The sequence below is a fragment of the Crassostrea angulata genome, chromosome 7 (assembly GCF_025612915.1).
Source record: "Crassostrea angulata isolate pt1a10 chromosome 7, ASM2561291v2, whole genome shotgun sequence".
NCBI classification, from domain to species: Eukaryota; Metazoa; Mollusca; class Bivalvia; order Ostreida; family Ostreidae; genus Magallana; species Magallana angulata.
In genome coordinates, this window is record NC_069117.1 from 50,142,049 (window position 1) to 50,167,078 (window position 25,030).

Genomic DNA, 25,030 nt, shown 5'->3' on the forward strand with positions numbered 1-25,030 from the left:
TTTCAAAGTTTGTATTATTTAAAGTACATAAAAAATTTCTGTATGAGAAAACAAAAAACAAAACAAACCAACTCCATCTTGGGAATGTTTAGAAACGGGAACCGCTTGGTTTTGTTCCCGAATGATTGGGTTTATTCAACCCGCATGTGATGTATCGATTGTACATGTATACAAAACACTTCCCCAAATATTAGTGAATAAAATGTACCGACGTTTATTTTTGATTTGAATTTTTTTCAAAGTCGTAATACAACCATACCCGCCTTGACCTCAGCAGCGAATTTTATTATGAGACGAAAGAAATCAATACAATTTATGTCGTTTGTTTTTGTAAATAAATTGTGTACATCACTTTTTCAATAAAATATGGCTTAATGTACCTGGAAAACTACTGCAATGTCTATTATGATACTCATACTTAGCATAGCCATCGTATAAAATCGAACATAGCAGCTTTAAAATTTCACGATAAGCCTATATATTATTCTATTTACGAAATCATTAAAGTCATTTGGGGTATTTTGAATAACAGTTTTTGTTCAACTTGATTGTAAAATATGTGTAAATACGCATGTTTAATACAGTTCGTTGTTTTGGTCCAACAGAAAGATCATACTCGTTCATGTGCGGACCTAGAAGGGGGTGCATGGACTATTCCTTCCACCTCTTGGGAAATCAAATTAAAAAGATTATATAGCAAAATTCCCGAAATAGGCCTCAAAACCCCTCTCCAACATTGGAAAACAAAATTATCCCTCGGACACCCCCTGGAAATGTTTTCTGGATCCGCGCATGCTGTAACAAACATACAATATATCAATTTTCTCGCTGAATAAAGCAATAGCATACAGTGTAATGAGAAATGAATATTGAGCAGCGTTTTCATCACATAAATTCTCTTTACTGAGGTTAGCGAGAATATTTTAATAACGAAATAATTTATTAATGTATGTCATTTCTTCTTTAAACTCTCTATATATAAATTACTGCATGGCGTTGGAAGCAATTTGAAAGTGAGTGGGGGGGGGGGGGGCTAGACTAATCCTAAAAAATATTGACAAGCAAAAAAAAAATGATAAAAAACTAATTCCCAAAATATCCGTGGGGGGGGGGGGGGGGGGGGGGGGGGGGGGGTAGTACTATACCTATACTTCCAAAAAAAATCTTACCTACCAAAATAAAAAAAATTCCCACATCATGAAATTCCTAATCCGGGGGGGGGGGGGGGGGGGGGAAATAGTATGCCTATGACTTCAACTTCTCAATAATTTAATCATTTCAAGGTAAATTTAGGAACAAATATGTTTCCTGCGAGAAAGAGTGGGGGGGGGGGGGGGGGAGGCTAACCTTCTATGATGCTATGTGCCTAATGGTTAGGTCTAACTTTGCAAAAATGGTGGGGTGGGTGCTAAGCCCCCCTTAGCCCTCCCCCCTCCGATTCCGACGCCTATGTAAATTACATTGCAGGTGGTGACTGTTGGAGAGTTTCATTTGTTCGTGTTTTGTACATTGCAGTGCGATACACCACACTTTCTAAAACACGGAACGCGGGGTGATTCGAAATTTCTCCCAAATGACTTTACGAGCATAAACTTGGATGGACGTTTATGCTTGCGCGATTTCATAGAAAGGATTATTAAAACGAACAAGGAGTTGCTTACCAATCTAGCACTGTCATTCTTTGTCTGTCTGTCTGCATATCTAACACACAGTAAAAACCAATTCCTTTTGCGAATTTCTTAAACTGCATCATGATAAACCTTTACAGCTGCAGCCAGCAATACCTGCCTCTTGACCACTAACATATTTGCGTTATACTAATTAATTAGTTTTTGAAAATTATCCGCTATTAATGACAATGATTGTTACAAAAATATCGTATTAATGATGCATACAGGCTCTAAAACAATGTAAGTTGGTTATATAAAATCGCTTTAAAACATTTGGTGCTTTGCTTAATTACACATATAGTTTAATGTTAATCTAATATGGTTTGTACATGGTCAGTAAATCCCATACGGTGCGAGGCCGAATGAAGATGTTTTAAAAATAAATGTCCAAATTACTCGTGGGAAAAACTTAGTTATTGCTATTTAGACCATATACTTTCGTGATAATCCCGCCCCATCAGTTCCATTTTTCACAATTTGAGGGAATTTCTGGTGTGAAAAACATGATTAAGTTTGCATTGCATGTCATTAGGTTATCAAAAAAGAAATCCGATAATTTATGATTTTTTTAAGTCAACCTACTTAAACACTCTCTCTCTCTCTCTCTCTCTCTCTCTCTCTCTCTCTCTCTCTCTCTCTCTCTCTCAGGAATAAGATAGCTTTTTTATCGTGAAATTTATGTCTCATATATGTGCAAACAAAGAAATAAGAGATATATGCATTATATCTTATAGAACTACATGTAATTTCAATGATAAAAAATTCACATGTATGCGTGGATTATAATTAAGATTGACAGGATAAGAACGTGATTATTTTAATCAAAGTACTGAAAGTACTGTTAGACGGTGGCGCCGTTTGAAAGTGGCATATTACATTATGTAAATTATTGTTGTCGAAAATCAACAGCCAGCGTCTCATACATGTAATAGCACAACTGGTCGTGAGTTACCCACATGGATAATTCTGTGGAAGTCGTAGTTGTGTTCACAATCCACATTTTAAAAATGGTGTGTCTCTTTATCGTCATCTTTTGGGGAAAATCCATAGATTTGTCACAGTAGCCTTTAGTAGTATAGAAGTTTGTTTCTATATGCTTGTATCTATATGTTTGTATCTATATCAGTTGATAATAAATACATGTACTACACAAATGTATTTTGATTGCCCCAGAATGACTTATTAAATATGTGGGTTGCCACCACATATTGAATGAATAAATCAAAGCCAAAGCGATTTCATCACAGTACGCCAAACTATTTGATTGTATAAAGAAGGGGAATTTTGGTTATTTCCCTTTTGACCTTTGGGTTGACCCTGCAAAGGGGAACAACTTTTGAAAAGTGTGGATTGGACTTATGTGCTTTAAAGATATTGTAGATTTCTCAAAGTAACGAGAACAAATAAAGCTTTAGTATGATAAAATCGTTTTTACTAACTATTTGGGCATACATGTAGTTGTTTATTTTCCCTCTCGACAGCATTTTCCCTCAATTTCTTCACGTGGAAAAAGTTGCATCATCACACTTGCTTGTGGATCATCACACTTGCTTTTGTCCTCATAGTCAGTTATAAATTTAGGTGTACAGAAAACGGAATGGTTTGCAAGAACCTGTTTGATAAAACTGGTATTGCTTTTGGAATGCACGTCATCATGAAACAGAAGAGTCAATCAATATTTTATCTTCGACTGTAGTGGATTATTTCCATTTGCTCACAACGAAAGTGAATAACAATTTGAGAAAAAAATATCATACAATATTCAGTCGCGGCAGTTTCATTAATCAACGTTTTAAAGTACATTTGTCTAATTGTATTTAGCTATAGATTTATTCATATCATTTGAATGAATTTGGGAGAGTCGCATGTATATTTTATCGCTTCTCAGTACACTTTAACACGCATAATTTACTTGCAACATTAAACTTTTCTAGTAAACTTACAAGAAATATAGATTAATTATTCAAAATTAGTTTTTAAAAACACCAAACAAACAAAATCCAAGTTAAAGGCGTGTTTTTCTGACCGTACACATGGTACAGCTGTGTATATTTTCATTTTATTCTTTGCATGTACTATAGTCTATACAATAGATCTACGGTCCGCAAATCCCGGCAATATTTCAAAAAATATTTAGTTCTGTAGCTCAGCAGAATAATACAGTCATCTATGAAGCACATTTTTTACCTTCATGTTTCATTATTTATCGCAAATATAGCATGGATGTATACGCTACGGCCGATGTAGCATTTCGTTGAGTGATGACACTTATTTCGATTGCGAGTCGCAGCAAACTGGCGCATTTATATAGGCCCGCCTATTTGTAAATGAAAACAAATGTCGAAGAAAGCTCGTAATAGAGTTGTACTCGCGAGTTAAAAATTATTTTGAGAACAAAAGGGTTGATATTTACGTACATGTGAAATAAATGTTATCTGTTTGCGAAAAAATCCCCCAAAACCAAAGAAAAGGTTCTCTAATAGCAGAGACGGGTGCATATGGATTTAAGTCACAGATTGTACTTCGCTCATCAAATTGCGTTATTTCAGTTTAGTGTGAAAAATTCGTCAGAAACTGTTAAGTGAACAAAATTATTATATCTTGCATTACCGTTCACAATGTACCATAAATGTATATGGAATATTGCATGAGTTGAACCGATTGTTTTTTCTCACAAAAAAGCTAGCGTTTGCTGCAAATTAGAGATACACGAGCTGATACGCCGTGAAATCCATAAGACGTTTTACAGTATGTCTTCAATCCCTTATTTGCTTATGAACTGAAACTCTTTGAAACATCGTAAACTGTTGTTTGTTTATATATGTACATGTAAAATAGCGACTTGATTTGCACGTGATTTTTACAAATGCGAGGTCGATCGGTTAGCGTGTTTGAGAGAAAGTCAACAGCAAGTAAAGCGTCAACATCAGTGGTAAATATTGTCTGATGAATATTGAGGTGCCTGTAATAATATTAATGTTCCTACAGACTGAATGGGTTACAAAATTAGGTAAATCACAGGATAGTCCAAAATTAAACACATTTGTATCCTAAATTTCAAGTTTTTTGTTTGTAAAAAGAACACATGAACACTTGTAGAAGAAAGTGTGCCATTGATCAATCTAATTAGAATTAGATATTTGATCCGCTCGCTTACTCGCGACGTTTGTGTAGCGAGTAAGCGAGCGGATCAAACATCTAATTTTAATTAGATTGGCCATTGATCGGTTGAAGTTCAATAAAATGTATTTTATCTAATATTCATTATCAGTATCTCTTGTGAATTCTTTAGAATAAGCTACAAAAAAAAATAAAAATATTCTTCCTCAGCTAAAATTAATGCGTTGAAAATGAATGAATTTATCGATGCAGCATACTTGCTGAAATATGAAATGGCAAACCTTTTTAAATTGTGTGTGTTTCTGACAATTGTTTACATTTAAAAAAAAAAACAAGAAGCGATTATTGTGAGATCTCTTAGCCAATTATCGCAGCGATATAGTTTATGCAGTCCTGATACAGAGTTTAACGTCACAACTGGCAGTTGGTGCATAAATTATCGATACCGCGTAAGCAGACAGGGTAACGGCTCATTTAAAATTAAACACAATTTCATAAATTATTTACATATATGTACAAAATGATTAGCAGCTATAATGCTTAAAATATCTGATAAGATTAAAATTAGTTATCATACTGAAATCGACACATAGATAAAACATTGCGTGTAACACTGCATACCTAACAGAGTTATCGTTCGTTATCCGCTAGGGTCCCCGTGAGAAATACTCTTCCGGTCAGGACCGTAGCAATAGACCGTGGCTATTTATAGCCACCGTCTAAAAACTGCACGTATTTGTTAAAGATTGGGAACATGCATCATTAATGAAGTAATTCGTATTTTTTGAAAGACGTGGTTTTCTTTACATTTCTTTTTCATTTGGCGACGCTTAAAAAGAAAGAAAAAAAAAGAATGGCGTAACGTCTTATTTGAAATGACAGAGAAAAAGATAAAAAGCCATTGTTTTCGATAATAACATTATACAAATATTGACTGGGGTTGAGGGCAACATTGATTATATTAGCCCCCGAGGGACGAAATATTGCCCGACGCGAAGCGGAGGGCAATATTTTCGTCCCAAGGGGGCTAATATAATCAATGTTGCCCGAAAACACAGTCAACATTTGTTTTGTTATATGAAGAAACAAACCAAAATTTAAGAAATTAGAAATTAATTGAAAACAGATCGCCGTAATTTTCTCAGCTCAACAAAGAATTCACGAATTCAATTTTGTGCAAAGTTCATTTCCAAAATATCCTCAGCATCAAACGGTCACTGGTGGTATTCCGCCGACCGTAAGAATTTACATACAGATGTTCTACCTGATTTTACTTCACAGTAATTCGCAAATCCTTATATCCGCTATGATAGCAAACCGTTGCATTGCGCGTCCTTTGTTTACTTGCCTTGACTGACTGTCTATTATAACGTCACCTTGTTTTGGAGTCGTGAAGAGTTATTAACGTCATCGTTTACGAATCAACAAATCAGAGGCGATTATTTGAAATAGAGGGAATGTTCTCTAGATATTATTCCTAGCCAGTCAATATCAAAAAAATAATGACCGGTCAATATTTTTCGGACGAGCTAATATTACAATTATTGACTATTCGTTTATATAGAGTTATATAGTGAGAATACACTACTGAATATAACAATATACAAATATTGACTGGGGTTGAGGGCAACATTGATTATATTAGCCCCCGAGGGACGAAATATTGCCCGACGCGAAGCGGAGGCCAATATTTTCGTCCCAAGGGGGCTAATATAATCAATGTTGCCCGAAAACACAGTCAACATTTGTTTTGTTATATGAAGAAACAAACCAAAATTTAGGAAATTAATTGAAAACAGATCGCCGTAATTTTCTCAGCTCAACAAAGAATTCACGAAATCAATTTTGTGCAAAGTTCATTTCCAAAATATCCTCAGCATCAAACGGTCACTTGTGATATTCCGCCGACCGTAAGAATTATCAGACAGGTGTTCTACCTGATTTTACTTCACAGTAATTCGCAAATCCTTATATCCGTTATGATAGCAAACCGTTGCATTGCGCGTTCGTTGTTTACTTGCCTTGACTGACTGTCTATTATGACGTCACCTTGTTTTGGAGTCGCGAAGAATTATTTACGTCACCGTTTACGAATCAACAAATCAGAGGCGATTATTTGAAATAGAGGGAATGTTCTCTAGATATTATTCCTAGCCGGTCAATATCTAAAAAATATTGACCGGTCAATATTTTTCGGACGAGCTGATATTACAATTATTGACTATTCGTCTATATAGAGTTATATAGTGAGAATATACTACTGAATATAACAATAGAAATTATTGATTAAACACAAAACTGCATCCCGCAACGCTAAAAAATGGTACGGCGCGTTGTGTCAGATTGTTACGTCAAAACATGAATTTGATAACGTCATGCTTGGCACTGAAGCGTAATAACGTCTTTTTTGACGTGGCAGCGAAAGGGTTAAAAAAAGCCTATATATATATAAGTCTGATAAAATGATATTTTGTATTTTGTGCTCCTATACAAATCATATTCAGCTGTATGCTATATATCATTGTTTTAGCACCCATACATGGTTTGTGGGATATATCCCATAAAGAATCTATATATATATATATTGCCATGACATGGTTTGTGGGTTCCTACCCACAAGTATGTTATATATATTATCTACTATATATCACTGTGGGTATGTATACCCACAATGTGGTGACCCACAACGTTATCTAAAACTTTGAAACCAAATATGAGTAATCTTTATATTCATCTTATATTTGGCTTCTTCATCAAAAACTATTCCTAAAAATGCGTTTCCTTTTGTAATAAGCCTACCGCAAATGCAGGGTCCCACAACCCATGTTTATGGATCATGACCCGCAAACCATGTCAAGTACCTATATATATATATATATATATATATATATATATATATATATATATATATATATATATATATATATATATATATATATATATATATATATATATATATATATATATATATATATATATATATATATATATATATATATATATATATATAACACTATATATATTTTATTTCAAAGTTAACTAAACAATGGCCTCTGTCACATGAGTAATATACATGTAGTTCTTAATACATTGACAAAAGAAAATTCATTCAATATGATTTCCATTGTGACCATTTTTAAGCAATCCCGTAAATAGGATCCAGTAAACACTATCACATTGTACAACAACCATGTGTTCACTGTCAATTCTTTTTAACTTGAAATATGTAAACTTGGATCTGCATAACAAGTTATTTACATTACGCTGAAGGTTCCCCACTCATATGTACATTATAATGTCATATTATAGGCTGACAATTAAAGCGATTTCCATCAAACTAAATTTTTTTTTTAATTGAAAAATTTAAAATATTCTTATCTCATAGAGATGTTAAAAGAAAGAATTGGGTCATGCAATCTTTGTAAAAAAAAAATAACATGACCACCACCACTTTGCTGGTTATTTTTTTTTCAGCAATGCCGACTACCTTCATATTCAAATGGACCACCGCAAAAAGCAATTTATTGTTTAAATGATACATTCTTTGTCAATTTTATTTGAATTTTGTCCTTTATAACAAATAATGCTAATATACTTTATAGTTTCTATATCTTGTGTAAAAGAATTGAGTTCTTCCCCTTGTCAATGTTTATATTTTTTTCTCAGCATTAAATTACCTCTGAATGGAGTGCTTTCCCTTGTTACTGTTTTGTTTATCAATATTTTTTCTCTCTGCATTTTTAAGACTAAAACCAATTCTGATTGGTCCCATATGTTATCCATCTGGAACTGCATTAATCCATGCATGTATTTAACTATAAAAAGTAACAGACCAACTCTTTCATTTAACGAAAAAAAAATCTGGTAAATAAAAAAACAACAACAAACAAACAAGAAATCATCAAAATGTTTATCATAATAATGATTCATTTTCTATTATACCCAGTGTATGTACAAAGTACACATAGTTACAAAACTTTGTACACAAATCAAAACATAAAAATATATAAAAAGACAATGAAATTTATAAATAAATATATACACTATCAGCATCTGTCTGACTTAAAGTATGGACAGGCAATGGTAATTTTTCTGGTAAGGTAGATCACTGTTTATGAAAAGGTTTTATCCTCAACAATAAGTAATAATTACCTAAACATTTCAGAAGAGCTAATGATTGATCTGCCAATTTTTATACATTCACACAACAAACACTTGATCCAAGTTGAATGACATCCAGTCAACATATCTTAAATTAAATTGAACATCTGTATTCCTGATCAACTTGAAGACTTTTCACGTTCACGTCTTAGCATTTCATCATATTCTTCCTGTTGTTTCATTCTTATTTCTTTAATCACTCTTCTTCTTTCTTCATTGATTACTTTTTTCTGTTTTAATAGCCATTCTTTCACAAAGTAAAATATGGGAAATGAGATAACTCCAACAAAAAGCCTGAAAAAAGTAAGTGAAAAAATGTGTAATTCAAATACAAAATACTGTAACATTAGTGTATACAATTAATTTACAAAGTGGCCGTTTAAAAAACAGTTTATGGTATAGGCAAAACTCAAATATAATGAACACGGATATAGCCAATTTACGGCTATAATAATTTCTTATTCATGTCTTGGCAAAGTTGTTATATAAACCTAATAATTTAAAATATAAAATTGCTGTATATAACAAACATGACTCTAACAAATTTAATGCTATAACAACTAATTTCTAGACCCCCACGGGCAACAATTGATAGTATTTTACCATTTTTATAACAATTTCCATTGCAAGTTTCCTTGAAGATACCGGTACTTTTAATATTAAGTTGCATACCATGGGAAAATATTAGGTCTCTTGCAGTAGCCTTTTATAGTTGAAGGGTTAATAACTTTGCGATTTGACATTTAAATCTATTTCTGTCTTGTATTCAGATTGCTCCTGTGTGAGGATACCAGGACATTGCAGGAAGGAATTAATTTCAAAGATATTTTATAACAGGACACTACAAATCTTTGGAATCATAAAGAAGGGGAATGTTCCTAATAACCTTTGGTTTGACCCCACAACGGGAAACAAAGTAGAAAGCATTGCACAAGCCTTGTCTACTGGAAAATATATACCAGGGTGTATATATATGTTTGTGTTGAAAGAAATTTTTACCAAGATTTCTCGGAGTAATTATATGGTAAAAATAACAAGAGGCCCATGGGCCATATTGCTCACATGAGCAACTGTAGCCACACCTTTTATCAAATCAACTTTATGGTACCAAAAATAATATATCATAACAATTAATAAAATCTTGTTTAAAATGATTTTCAAATATTTTGCCTGACACATATTCTTTTTTCAACATTGAGCCTCTTTTGTTGTTTAAGCTTTTGATAGAACAATTTTAAAAGAAATATTTCTCGATTCATTCCTTTGTACAATTTCAATGTGAAAACTCAACCCCCAATTGTGGCCCCACCCCAAATCATGATTTGAACAAACATAAACATTACCTAAGAATGCAGTATTTTGGTGCAATTTTTTTGAAAAGTAGATTTTCAAAAGTTTTATCTATTTAATCATAAATATAAAAATGCACCCCTATCAAGGTGCTACCCTACCTCCACGAATCTACACTATCTGAGGATACTTCCACAAAAGATTCAGCTTTCTAGGCCAAATTGTTAGTGTGAAGAATTTTTTTTATTAAAAATGCCAGCACAATATTTAAATTCTAAATTATCTCCCCTTGAAAGAAGGCATGACTGGGGTGCTTTTTACCAAGGTTTGGTTAAATTTGGTCCAGTGGTTTTTAAGAATCAGGAAAAAATTTCACATGAACAGGCGGACAGATAACGCCTTAAAAATAATAAAAAGGAAAGCTCACTTGACTTTCAGTTCAGGTGAGCTAAAACCTGCAAGCATACAAAAAGTGCCGTGCATCTGTGCTTATGCAATACTCTAAAAATGTTTGTTAAACACATATCAAACGTCTACTTACATGGAAGTCATAACTTTCTTTGTTCTGAGAGCTGTATAAATGTTTTCACCCCCTTTCTTTCTGTAATTACTCATGATTAAACTCTCAGAATGTCAACACTTTTAGGCGAAGTAACAACTGAGTTAAAAAATACAGTGTTAAAGTAAAACTTAAGTTTTCCTGTGTCGTCGCTATTTAAAAAACCACACAAATGAACTAGATTAATAATTCAGAGTCACCATCACCAAAATGTTTAACGACGAGCTAAAAGATGAACGAAATTCAAACACCAGTTTGATGACGACTCTGTTATTGCACGCGAGTTGTAAGAAAATATGGACCCAGATCCTGAGCAAGATCGTGATTCTGAAGAGGTTGTTGAAATTATAGAAATTGATGACACTGAACCTCTTTCGGACGATGACGAAGTCGTTGGAGATGATGGTAAAATGATATGAAAGTTTTCAGTGTGATATCATCGTATGAAAAACATTTTAAAAAGAGGCTCAGCTGTCAGTCTCTCAATTTCAATAATGTTTTAGTTTACGGTGCGACCGTTTGGGGCGAGCGCATCCTATGATTAAATATATATGTATATAGGTATCAAAATAATAAATTAATAATAAAATTGTATGACTTTAAAAATGAATGCAAAAAAGTAAATGAATTTAAAAATTCAATATATTTTCTTTTTGTTATCCATAATTTTTACGCTACAGTATGTACATACCTCTTTTTTAAATTGATATATGATTCTATGGGTACTGTAGAACTAGTTTAATTTCGGATAAAATGTCCTTGAATAATAAAGATTTTAACATAATGTTCAATTCAGAATTTTTTCCCTTTTTAAGGTGGAATGCTACACCAAAATTTTATTTTATGGATCGTTTAAGTATCATTTCTGAAGCAAAACTGCGTTGTTCAAAGAAAGATATATGCCCTTAATTTTTATGCGAATTTATTTGCATTTTTTACGAAAAATTAGAAAATCTATTTTGATTGCAAGTAACGCACTGTAGAGTTTAAAATTTGATGTGAATAAATGCATAATATAAATATCTATTAAATCATGTCCAGTAATGACAATAAGACGTTTTATATTTTTGATAAAAAGAATATATATGAAAATAAAAAAACTTCTTTTGATAATATTTTTCAAACCTATGGATAAAATTTAATAAAGCAACATATTCTATAGAAAAGAATTGTAAGGCATTTATTTTTTAAAAAGAAATTGAATCAAACTGGCGAAATTTTAGAGATATGGCAAATTTTCAAAATTGAACCACACCCAATCATTATTAAACTGATCCCGACTTGAATGATAGGAATTTTAAATATATAACAATTTCACCCAAAAACTAGGATGTTTGGTTGGAATGTGGTTTGTAAATTAGGAGAGCAATTAAAAATTCAATTGATTTCTTGTCACATGAAGAAATATTGCTGATTTTCAATTTTTTGCAATTTAGATTAGGGCTGGGACGATTCTGTACTTAGCTGATTCGGTACATATCACGATACATGAGATGCGATACGATACATATCACGATACATTGCAACTAAATGAAAACATGAATAAGGGTTAAAAATTTATTCAACATGTCGATGTATTACTGCATGTCCAAAGTTATTTTGATATATTTAAAATGAGCGTTGCACAATTTACAAATTACTTTAGTCTCATATACACTACTTTTTCATAAACAAGTAATCCAAAAGTTGTCCACACTCCAGATTAAGCTTCCTAACAATTTTGACAACTTTACGAGGTTTTCCGCCATCTTTATACTTTCATATTAGGCGCGCAGACTAAAAATAGTCGAAATATGAAGCTCGGATATTTTTGAAAAATAAAAAAAAGTTCGCTAAGGTATCGTTGTATAAATAGTAAATGTATCGATCCAAATATCGTCAAAATAAGTATCGTGATGCACCGGTGCAATTTCTTTTTAAAAAGTGATTGCCTTATATTTCTTCTCCATAAGACACGTCTCTTTAAGGTGGTATGGGACATCTGTTGATATTTATGTGGATTAAAGAAAAGGATTGAAAAACTTTCACCGGTTTAGAATTTTCAAATTTTACAATATTTAACCAAAAAAAATCTTTTAAAAATATTTGAAAAGGTAAAAATTGTAAAAACCCCAGGGGGATTCGAACTCATGACTTACAGGTTCGTAGTAAACCCTCTAACCCACTGCCCTACGGAGTAAGGTGAACATTTTTGGAAAGAAACTACTTATATAATTACACTTTATTTTATTGTTTATTTTGATAAACAATACATCACAACATGGAAGTGTCGGACACTGTCCCATACCACCTTAAAAGATTTTATATCCATAGGTTTGAAAAATATGAACAAAACTTTAAAGATGTTTTTATCAAATTTATTTTCATAAATAATTTAATATTAAAAATAAAAAAACATCTTGTTGACATTACTGGACATGGTTTATTAGATATTTATATTATACATTTATTCACATCAAATTTTAAACTCTAGAGTGCATTACTTGCAACCAAAACAGATTTTCCACCTTTTCGTAAAAAATGCTAAAAAATCCTTCTTTTAACAACGCCATCTTGCTTAAAAAATAATACTCTAACGATTCATAAAATAAAATTTTGGTGTAGCATTCCACCTTAAAAGTGATTGTAACGTCAGTTCACCTCAGGAATACCAGAAATTTGCGGAAATCACTGGAATCCTCTTAAAATCTATTAAATGTGAACATTCAAATGAGTGCAAGTAACAATTGTTTCATATTTCTGAAGAAATGTTCTCACTTTGTTAGCTTTTTCATGAGTAGTTAGATTTTTCTGCCCTTGCATTACTGAGATATTACTGTGAAAACTCAGCACCCGTGAAAAATTGTTCCCCGCATACATTTCTTGATTTTGTGGATTTATGATGTCACAAAGACCAAAAGATGTAAACAATGCATTAACTTTACAGTAGTTTATCGATTTAATTTTAGTTATGTTTGCATACATGAATGTGTCTTTTTTTTCAGATGAGATCATCTGATTTCGTAGTACAGATGACTTAGATTTAATTGGTCGTTAATGGATAAAGTTATCAGCTTTCCACCAGAGTAATATCATGATGAATATCCCATACTGAAGTGAAAATTCTACAAAAGAAAAGGCTCCACCATTAATAAATTATCCTAAAACTTTTAAAAACAGAAACATTCTTTTCTTCCTCGATACATATGATTGAGCTATTTAAAGATTATTAAAGCATTTTAATTCATTTAATTTATTTTGTCACATAATTTAATAAGTGTAAGGCAGGCCAATGAAAATGTTTGAGGCATTGTGTTATGTGTATAGTTTTTTAGCTCACCTGAGCCAAAGGCTCAAGTGAGCTTTTCTGATCACAATTTGTCCGTTGTCTGTCGTTGTCGTTGTTGTTAACTATTCACATTTTCATCTTCTTCTCAAGAACCACTGGGCAGATTTCAACCAAATTTGGCACAAAGCACCACTAGGTGAATGGGATTCAAGTTTGTTCAAATGAAGTGTCACACCCTCTTTAAAGGGGAGATAATTGAGAATTATTGAAAATTTGTTGGTATTTTTCAAAAATCTTCTTCTCAAAAACTACTGGTAAATGGCCTGAAAAGCTTAAACTTGTGTGGAGGCATCATCAGGTAGTGTAGATTCAAGTTTGTTCAAATCGTGGTCCCCGGGGGTAGGGAGGGGCCACAAGAGGGGGATCAAGTTTTACATAGGAATATATAGAGAAAATCTTTAAAAATCTTCTTCTCAAAAACTATTAGGCCAGAAAAGCTCAAATTAAAATGGAAGCATCCTCAGGTAGTGTAGATTCAAGTTTGTTCAAATCATGATCCCTGGGGGTAGGGAGGGGCCACAAGAGGGGGATCAAGTTTTACATAGGAATATATAGAGAAAATCTTTAAAAATCTTCTTCTCAAAAACTATTAGGCCAGGAAAGCTCAAATTTGAGTGGAAGCATCCTCAGATAGTGTAGATTCAAGTTTGTTCAAATCATGGTCCCCGGGGGTAGGATGGGGCCATAATTGGGGGATCAAGTTTTACATAGGAATAAATAGAGAAAATCTTAAAAAATATTTTGGGAAAGTTTTTGGTCCAAAACTCAGTACTTAGTGTGAAAGCACAGGTTATGCAGATTTATGTTTGATGAAACCATGATTCTCTAGAGAAAAGTGGGGCCACGAAATGGGAGGGGAGTATATAGGAATAGAGAAAAATCTTCTTACAGTTACAACAACAAAAGGGGCTTGGTATTTACCAAAAAATAAGACGTGGATAAAATTGGCAGATTTTCAATTTTTTTTAGCAAGATCTACTGTACGCAGTTGTCAGGATATTTTGATACTGTAATGCTAATTTGATCAGAATTAAGGCAATTGTTGTTCAGGTGAGCGATATGGCCCCTGGGCCTCTTGTTCTTTTAAAGTGGCTTTAAAATACCTCAATAATATTCTTAAATTTAATTTGAGAATTAGATCTATCGATAAATTCAATTAATCTGGCCTATAAATTTCAGACTTATGGATATGTAGCAATATCTTTGGAAAATACTTTGTGTACGCATGTTTCAACGTTTTTTAGTTGAGTATGTTAAGTTTATGAACTGTCATGAATTTATATTAGGTTAAAGTTAATATTGCCTTGTTATATAGAAAGATACTCCTGATATTATTTAATTCATTATTTTTAGTGTAAATGACCATGGTGACCCTATCTATGTAAAGAAAATTAAGTTTTGTAACTAAAAAAAATTAGAATTTACTTTTAACATTACAATACATACCCTTTAAACTATTAAGTGGAATACAGATTTTGACATCAAATCTTACGGTATTTTATCATACTATTTAAGACATCATATTGTATAAATTCAGACAAGTTACAGTTAACATTCTAGACCACCACTGTTTGTTAATGCCAGCATAGTGTGAAGTAATAAGAATAATTATAGGTTCTGAATGTATTCAAAATTTCCTTTTGATAGGTCTGTCAGCTGACATCAATGAGATGGACTTGGAGAATGAGTTGCAGTATAACTCGGATGAGTTTGAAGATGAAGTAACATACAGGGATGATTCTACATTTGTTTACAAGAAACATGCAGGTATTGCTGGTTCATACTGCAGCTCAACACCTACATTCCTTTTTAAATTATAATAGATGACATTAATGCACTATTTCTTACAATAAAGGTCAGACGCGACCTATTTTCCATTATTTTCTCTTTTTTCTATCTCCAAAATGTGAAGATTTCCATTGCGTTACGCCAAGTTTGGATTTTCTTGTTACATAATTTTTTTTTATTTTGATATATGGTTTTAATCGAAAATATAAGTTTTGACTTTAAAAAAAAAAGCATTTAATTGCATTTTGTATGCAATAAAAAGAAAAATTCAAAAACCCTGATTTTTTGGGCATTACCAGGTTTTCATGCAAATAAAGAAGAAATAATCTATCAAAGAAAATTATATAAAACTGAGGAACGTCCCATCTGTCCTTAATACACTATTCCTACTCAAGGTACATCCTCTGATAAAAGAGAACTTTTAATAGGATAAATAAATTTAATTCTTTTTAAAATTATCTAGTGAAAGATACTGTAGATTCTTTATTTTACGCGAGTACTTAATTCCGCCATTCAACGGTTTTCCATCAAATCGCGAGAATATAAAATCGCGAATACCGAAATTTTATCATAGTTTTATGTAGTTTACATATGTCTGAAAATTAAAAGCGAGATTTTAAGATTTGCGTGACAGGCTTCTCACGATTTTACGCAGATATTAATTCCTCGCGTTTAATTAGGAATTTACAGTAACTGTCAAATCCCCCCACCCCCTGAGGGTATTCTAAAATTTGGTGCATATCAATTATACACTGATTGTGGGATGATTTATATATGTATGACTAAACTCTTCTTGTTCTCTGACACAAATGTGTCAAAATTTCTAATGCCCCAGGCAAGTATTTGTATTATACTATTATTATTTCAATCATTTTTAAAGTGACAATGATAAAATATGAAGAATAAATAATAACAAAGCATTTGATTAAAAACTCAATCACTCAATCAAAATTTATTTTAGGGCTTTATGAAAATTGAATAAAGTTCAGGTACCCTAAGAAATAAAAATCACAACATTAAAACCTCATACGTTCCTCGTTGGCATTAATAACAGCAACTCAAAGAGATCCCACGATTGAATTGTGGAAGGTTATTTCATTTGTTTATGTGGTCTAGTTCTGCTAAATTCGGATGCCGAGGACCTTTTCACTTTTGGATTTATATCGTCCTGCCCATAAAAGCCCATGATATGGTCTAAAATGTGCCGTGCATTCGCGCGTGTTGTACGGTGTCTATCAGAAATGTGAGTTACCCTAATGTAGCGGTCATGTTGATGTGTCGTTACATGACGTTTTATCCTTCATGACTGGTCTTCAACACAAACAAACCTTTTGTGAACCACGCTCTGCTTTGACCACGCCAACTGATCTTGAAGGGCAAACATGCTTCGCATTTTTAGCTCACCGAGACGAAGTCAAGGGGAGCTTATGCTATACCCTCGGTGTCGGCGTCCGGACCTGGTTAAAGTTTTTGTTGCAGGTCTTGTATCTAAGCTATTACTTGTCCTATCTTCACCAAACTTGCATGGATGATGCATCTGGACCTACTTACGGACTTGAAAGACTTGGATGCTGAATCTTGGTCCTAAATTTCAGATGCTGAAGGAGGTTAAGGTTTTTCGGAGCAGGTTAAAGTTTTTGTTGCAGGTGCCCTTTGATAGCAATATCTAAGTTACTGCTGGTCCGTACTTCACCAAACTTGCATGGATGGTGTGTCTTATGATACTGATGCACCAGACAGGCTTGAATGCTTAATCTGAGCTATATGTTTCGGATGCTGGAGGTGGTTAAGGTTTTAAGAGCTGGTTAAAGTTTTTGTTGCAGGTGCCCTCTGATGATAATATCTTAGTTACTACTGGTCCTTTTATGGTTGGTGCGTCTTATGATACTACTTGTGATATTACTTGTCCTAACTTCCATGGATGGTGTTTTTTTTATACTGATGCACCCGACAGGCTTGAATGCTGAGTCTGAGCCATAGGTTTCGGATGCTGGATAAGGTTAATATTTTTTCAACAGGTCACATGTTACATAGATAATAGTACTATTTCAAACTTGCATAGTTGATTAAACTGTAATAGGAATGAATCGCAGAGATAGCTTCAGATGCAGAGCTTGATCTCCATTATCAAGGATGGTTAAAAAATATATCTTAGTTATTACAGGTCCTAACTTCACCAAACTTGAATGGATGGTGTGTCTTATTAAACTGATGCACCTGAAAGGCATGGATTCTGAATCTAAGCCATAGGTTGCGGATGCTGGAGGAGGTTAATGTTTTAATTACTGGTGCCCTCTGATGATGATATCTTAGTTATTACTGGTCCTACCTTCACCAAACTTGCATGGACGCGGGCATGTTAAGGCTTCCCGATGCGATATGTAGAAAGTCACTTGCCTGTACTTCATACGATATGACGTCATAATTAACTTTGACGTCACGATCTGCATTCCTGTCGATAGTTCTCAGGGAATGTATCTTAACGTTAAAAGTGAATTATATCAAACCAGTATAATACCGCATGTTTCCTTTATATAGATGCTGCAGTTAATTCTAGACGTACAGAATTCATTCATATTAAAAGCCAGTATCAAATAATCGGCAGTTTTAAAGCTTTGTTTTAAGTAAAAGACTATTTATAAACTAGTGGTTTGGAAACTCTCCCTGCTACGTGTAAACAACTGAATGAAGAAATTTTAATGCATGTAAAACCAGCTTGGCGCAGGTGAAAGATCAACACAATTTTAGAATATTTTACGTAAAATTGGTAGAGAATATAAGTACCAATGTGAATCGTGCTGCGGAAACCTACGGATTTACCCCAATTCTTTGTAAATCGCTTTTGATTAGTAAAAATGTGCATTATTTTGATGATTTTGTGGAATGTTTCAACAATATCTTCTATAAACGAAATATCTATTTCTTTCCCAAGCAAGAACTTCAAAGTTTATGACTTAACAAAGGATTTTTCTTAAAAATATGTATGATCTAATGTCATTAATCACCTGCGCCGATGCGTTTTAACTAGATCATTTGCAATATTAGGATTCGCCTGTCACGTGATTACGAAGTACATGTGACGTCACAAAAATGCATCAAATATAATGTTTAACATCGATGTCAATAAATGTAACATAGATTTAAAGAAATACTCCCGGTAAAATTATTTTTGCCATGATTCAAATAATATCGTTTTCCAGCCGTATTTTAGCATCGGGACGCCTTAACAATGCTGCGGAGATGCGTCTTATGTATACTGATGCACCAGACAGGCTTAAATGTTGAATCTGAGCCATAGGTTTCGGATGCTGGATGAGGTTTAGTTTTTTGGAACAGGTCACATGTTTTATAGATGATAGCTTGCATAGTTGATTTAACTATATTATAAATGAAATGCAGAGATTGTTTCAGATGCAGAGCCTGATCTCCATTATCAAAGATGCCTCACTTAAACCTGCTTGATAGATAGATGTGGTTGTTGTTAAATGATATAACATGATTCCTATGATAAAGTATTGTATGATGTGAAACACAATTGTTTAAAATGATATAATATATTGTTATACCCTTATGTTAAATACTGAAATCTGATTGGTTAAGATGCAGTTCATAATCCGTTCTATTACCCTCAGCATTAGCAACGCACTTAGCAACGGGTAACATTACAAATTGTTATAAGCGCGAAAATTATGCGCGTACGGTTCGCTGTAGAATTCACGTTATTCCTATATAAAAGCAGTAAAATTTTAGAACAAATTAGAAATTTTGGCCAGTATATAATGTATACCAATTTCAAAAAGGTTAACGGTACCTCAAGGATTTGTGAAGGAAATCTTACCAATGGCATTAAAACTTACATTCATTCTTTTAACAGCTGGATGTTTTCATAGCATGATCTTTTTCATATTTCGAAAAAAAAGTTTTATTCTCTCATTAATAGTGGACCGAGATGATGATGAATATGTATGAAAAGAGAGAAGTTTGATGAATTGACCCATGGTCACTACGCAGAATTGAGAGGAGTTAATGAGTAATATTTTGATTCAAACATGGGAGGGAAGAATGCTCCACAATTAGCTCTGCTGTTTGATGGAAGAGCTCAAGAAACTGAGAGTGTTACCGGGTATGTCTTATTAACCAGTTTCATCATATGCATGTTTTTATTTGCAGATTCTGTTTTCACTGCCCGGATTGATAATAACACCTGTGACCTTGTGATAACTGGAGGTCAGGATGACACAGCTTATGTCTGGTCTGCTTCATCAGGGGAGACCAAGTTTCAGTGTGATGGTGGGTAATTCTAAAATGCATTCCAATTGGTATAGAGTAATAATCACTAAGATTTTCTCTATCTCAACTATTTTTTTCTTATCAATATAAGATTGTGGTTTGATTTCATCACAGAAACTTTTTTTTTTAATCTTTTAACTTATTTACCAAAATTTGAAATTTGATACAATTATAATGTGCATAAATGCAATAACATTATATTTTTTTAAAAGTAATACATATACCATGAACATCTGGCTAAAAATCAAATTACTTGACACAACTTGTAGGGCACAAGGATTCTGTAACCTCCGTAGGATTCAGCCATGATGGAGTGTATGCAGCGTCTGCTGATCTTGGTGGACTGATCAAAGTTTGGAAAGTGGACACAGGCAAAGAAGTCTGGTCATTTGAATGTTCAGATATTGAGGTACATAATACAGTTTATTGACATCACCTTGTTGGTCTTGTTCAGACAAGAAAGCAAAAAAACTACATTATAAAATAATTACATGTACTACAGAAAGTAAGTCATAGTCCATGGATTTATTTTCTCTGCATGGAGGCATCTATTAAGATATTTGTGTAATGATTTTGCAGTAATGTAATCCTACATCTTCCCAAGTCAAGGTTTTCTGATCCTCTCTGCTGTGATCAGTACATGCAGATAATTTATTAATATAGTTTATAATTTGATAATTTACAAGCATTTTTGTTTTCAAACTTTCCCTCAAAGAATTTACAAGCATGGCATGTACATTTTTCTATAGGAATTACCGTATTAGTTTGATTTTATGGCAAATGTATCTCTGTTTCAATTATTAGTGAATGTGCACTTAATTTTGGTACTTGTGACTATTCACCTTCTTTTCCAAAGAAACAGTGAAGTTATTTTGTAAATTTCAACAATGAATGGCTTTATATGAGACATGTTAAATATACCCTGTATCTGTATTTGTATATTCCTGGAGTGTGACTCATAGACTGTTTGATTTCAGTGGTTGCAGTGGCATCAAATGGCCCATGTTTTGATCGTGGGAACACAAGATGGAACCACCTGGATGTGGAAGATTCCTAGTGGAGACTGTAAAACATTTAAAGGACATGGATTGTCAGCAGGAAGTGGATGTTTGATGCCAGACGGTGAGTTTGATATTCAGGGAATGGTTTAGGGTTTACATTTGTAAAAAAACTATCTTGTAAAAATCCTTGAATGAAGAAATAACATTTCATTCTATATTATGCTATGATTCAGATGCCTTAAAAATGATTTTTGATGTTCAGCTATCTCCAAGGTATGTGTAAGGATGCTAACAGGTTCAAGATTTAACTTCATTACATTCGCATGTATATTTTATATTTTAGGAAAGAGGGTGTGTGTTGGATATGAAGATGGCTCAGTTAAAATCTGGGATATGAAAACGGCATCTTGTTTACAAAATGTGAATGGTTTGTAACTGATTGTTCAAAAATGTGACATATTTAATTTAAAAAAAATATTCAAACTTTTTTAGGAAGTTGATGTCAAGTTAAAAAAGCAACCAGGTAAATGAATAGAAGCATTAGGACCAAATTTGACCTATTTGGGAGTACATGTTTCTGGACCTTCCTTTTTTTCAGGTAAAGACATTCACTCTTCATCAGTAGTATGTATAGACTGCCACCCAGACAATAACCTGATTCTAACAGGTTCAACAGATGCCACCGCAAAGGTTATCCACTCCAGTACAGGCAAGGTAAGCTGGCTTCTAAAGCAGACCTCCTGATAAACCAATGCTACAATAGTTAGATTACTGTAAACGTGTATATTTACATGTAGCATGTATGATATTTGGCGGAATATGATTTTTAGCCGGGCTCTGCTGAAAGCAGAGTCCTGGCTGTAGGCAGGCAAATCGCCAATGTTACTATAAATAGCACAACTTCAAAAGTAAAAAAAAAACCAAACAGCGTCAAAGTAAAAGCTTCCGCTATACAAAAGAGTTACACAAAAGCCACGTTTCGTCAAAAGTGTTGGCATTTTGTTTCTTTGTTTTTAATATCGAGAGAACTGTCTAATTTTTTTTTTTAGCTTTCTTATTAATAACGTGTTTTAAAAACAAGACTATGTATTTTGGATACATATAATGCGCATGAATTTTCATGAACTACATTGCTGCGCGTTGAAGATATGGGGATTGAATATATGACGCTTGTTGCAAAATTCAAGGCAGTAACTGTTGAACTTTTTTCTACTAGACAGACATATTTTTTTAATAGCCGCTTACAAAATTTAATCGCTCTCTGACGCTTTGCCGACATTAACAGCATGAGAGAGAGAGAAAGAGAGAGAGATTTTCAGTCTTTAAAACACAATATGCATAAAGACACACCAAAAGAGCCCCGCTTTCAGTACTTCAGTACTTTGATTTAACAAGTTAGCGTGGATTTAATTTGATGCATTTCTGATTGTACCTATTTATCTACTTACATGTATATATTTTACATTTGGCGGTGAACTTGATTTAGCGGATGGCGTTTTCCACCAAAAACACTAAATGAATACACAGCCAAATGTAATACGTTTACAGTAATTACTAGTTCAAGCTGTTGGCTATGCAATAATACAACTACCTACAAAGGCTGAAATGTACTTATAACCTGCATATTTGTCATTAACATTTACAGGTGGTGACCACATTCAATTGTGCTGAAGAAAATTCTGAGGATGAAAATTCTGTAGAAAGCTGCGCATTCTCTTACACGTAAGTTTTGAAAGAAATCTCATGTTTGTCTTAGAAGGGTAAATCAATTGTTGTGTCAGGCCTTTGTTATCTGTTTCAATAAATCTATAAAATGTAAAGATATTAATTGGGTATATTAATGTGGCCATGGTTGATGTATGCATGTGCTGTTTGATCATATTTAGCAAAAAATTTCCATTACATGTACCGACAATAAGGATGTAGAATTTTGTTCACAAAAAATTATATCTGATTTGGAGTTAGTGAGACAAAGAGCATACTATAGTCTGTCCCAAGATATTTATGCTGTACATTTTGACGATTTTTAAAAAAATGTACACAAACCTGTGAAAGAAGTGCAATTAAAATTGATGAAAGGGATGTTTCCCAAGATATCCTCATTAACAATTTATCATTTTTCACTCGGAAATATTCACAGGAATGAAAGCAGATTTCTTACGGAGATTTATAATGGGAAATGTTTACATCTTTTCTCCATTCAGAAGTAACTTTGAATACCTTGCACAATTTTTCAACGTTATCATCTGGGTCTGTTGCAATACAAAATCCCCGTATACATTACATTTTTTAGCTGTATATTGAAACCTGACAAGCTAGACGGGCCTTTTTAAGGAGAAATCTTGGGATTTTTCATACTATTGAATGGACATAGTTTGATGTCTGAAGTATTTATAAATATTAAATAATTTCAGAAAAAGTGCGGCATAAATATCTTGGGACAGACTATAGTATGCCACAGTATGCTAAAGCCTTTGAAAGTTTCCCTGTAAATGTGCACTATTTTCATTAAAATCCATCTTTTTTGTTGAGGATACATTAAGGTCACATTGATGTAAAAAGAAGTCTTTATCTTAATGATGTATATTTTCACTGCAGACAATCATCACTTGCTGCCACAGGGACTCTTACAGGAAAGTTAAGCATTTGGGATGTCCCAACCCAGACAAACCGCAACACCTGCCAGCACATTGTTAGTGTCATACTTATAATGTTTCATATGTCAGTGATTTCTGGTTGAATTAAGGAGTAAAAACAGTCGGCAAACCCTCAACAAAAGAGACAAATATTTTTCTGCATGTCAAGCAATTTGAAAAAAAATAATTGTTGATTTTTGCTATCCTCATAACAGTTTGGGAAATAGTGGGTCAGATTTGTTTGATGAGGTTTGAATGTAAATGGACTGAAATGAACATACACAATAAAAACATTTTCATTAAATACATTTGCTTCATTATAGGGAGGGGTGGTAAAGCTGAAATGGGACACAACTTCTCCACTGGTCTACACAGCATGTCTGGATGGAGTGGTCAGAATGTGGGATGCCAGAAATGGCAAATGTTGCTTGGAATGGTCGGGGCATCAGGATGCTGTGCTGGACTTTGATATTTCCAGGTGAGGTTTCGATATGTACTGGGAAACATGGATCTGCAAGTCATTGTGACAGTGCATTCTTGAGTATAATTGATTCTAAACATTTTGAGTATAATTGATTCTTAACATTTTGTATACTAGTATTTGACATAATGCAACTCTGCTTTTAGGTACCATATGCTATATGTATCAGACACATTAAACAAAATACTCAGTGTTGAAATTTATAATATATAACTATGTTTAACCATGACTGTATATGTTTGACTTGTAAATATTTTCTTTTCAGAGATGGAAAAACTCTTGTGACAGCTTCAGAAGATAACACAGCTCGTGTTTTTTCATTACATAAACCAGACAGTTGAAGAAATGTACAACCTTGTTTTTATTAAATCAGTTTAATTAAAGGACCTCGTTTTGTTAATGCTTAAAAATTTCAATTTCATGATATGATATTGATGAAGCTTACACACACGTTCCGTATACATACTGTTTATGTTTGTTACTTGGTTTATTTGAACCTTTAACCTTGAATGAGCTTCCAGAAGTCATTTTAACTTTTCAACATAATGTTTAATCAAACACTGCTTGCAAATTAATATAAATAGATGAGGTGATTTTATTTACCAGTATTGTACTAAGGTTTCTTTTGTAAAAATTAGGTGAAATTTAAATTGGTGGAAAATATTTATTTAATGGTTTTGTTGTGATGAAGCAGTAAGAATAAATT

The 25,030-nt window shown here is 33.1% G+C and overlaps 1 protein-coding gene and 1 long non-coding RNA gene across 2 annotated transcripts; one reads left to right on the forward strand and one right to left on the reverse strand.

Annotated features, from left to right (window-relative positions):
- Positions 1-8,686: 8,686 nt before the first annotated feature.
- On the reverse strand, positions 8,687-10,932 carry LOC128155519 (uncharacterized). Its single transcript, XR_008239611.1, has 2 exons — positions 10,783-10,932; positions 8,687-9,245 (listed from the first exon to the last, which is right to left on the reverse strand). It is a non-coding gene; the product is annotated as an uncharacterized LOC128155519 (long non-coding RNA).
- Positions 10,933-11,036: 104 nt separating this feature from the next.
- LOC128155518 (angio-associated migratory cell protein-like) lies at positions 11,037-25,020 on the forward strand. Its single transcript, XM_052817273.1, has 11 exons — positions 11,037-11,205; positions 15,776-15,895; positions 20,087-20,206; positions 20,476-20,615; positions 21,184-21,328; positions 21,551-21,634; positions 21,806-21,921; positions 22,853-22,929; positions 23,806-23,899; positions 24,167-24,321; positions 24,590-25,020. Exons 1-11 carry the CDS (start codon positions 11,097-11,099, stop codon positions 24,663-24,665), a joined length of 1,236 nt encoding a protein of 411 aa, XP_052673233.1. The 5' UTR covers positions 11,037-11,096; the 3' UTR covers positions 24,666-25,020.
- Positions 25,021-25,030: the final 10 nt, after the last annotated feature.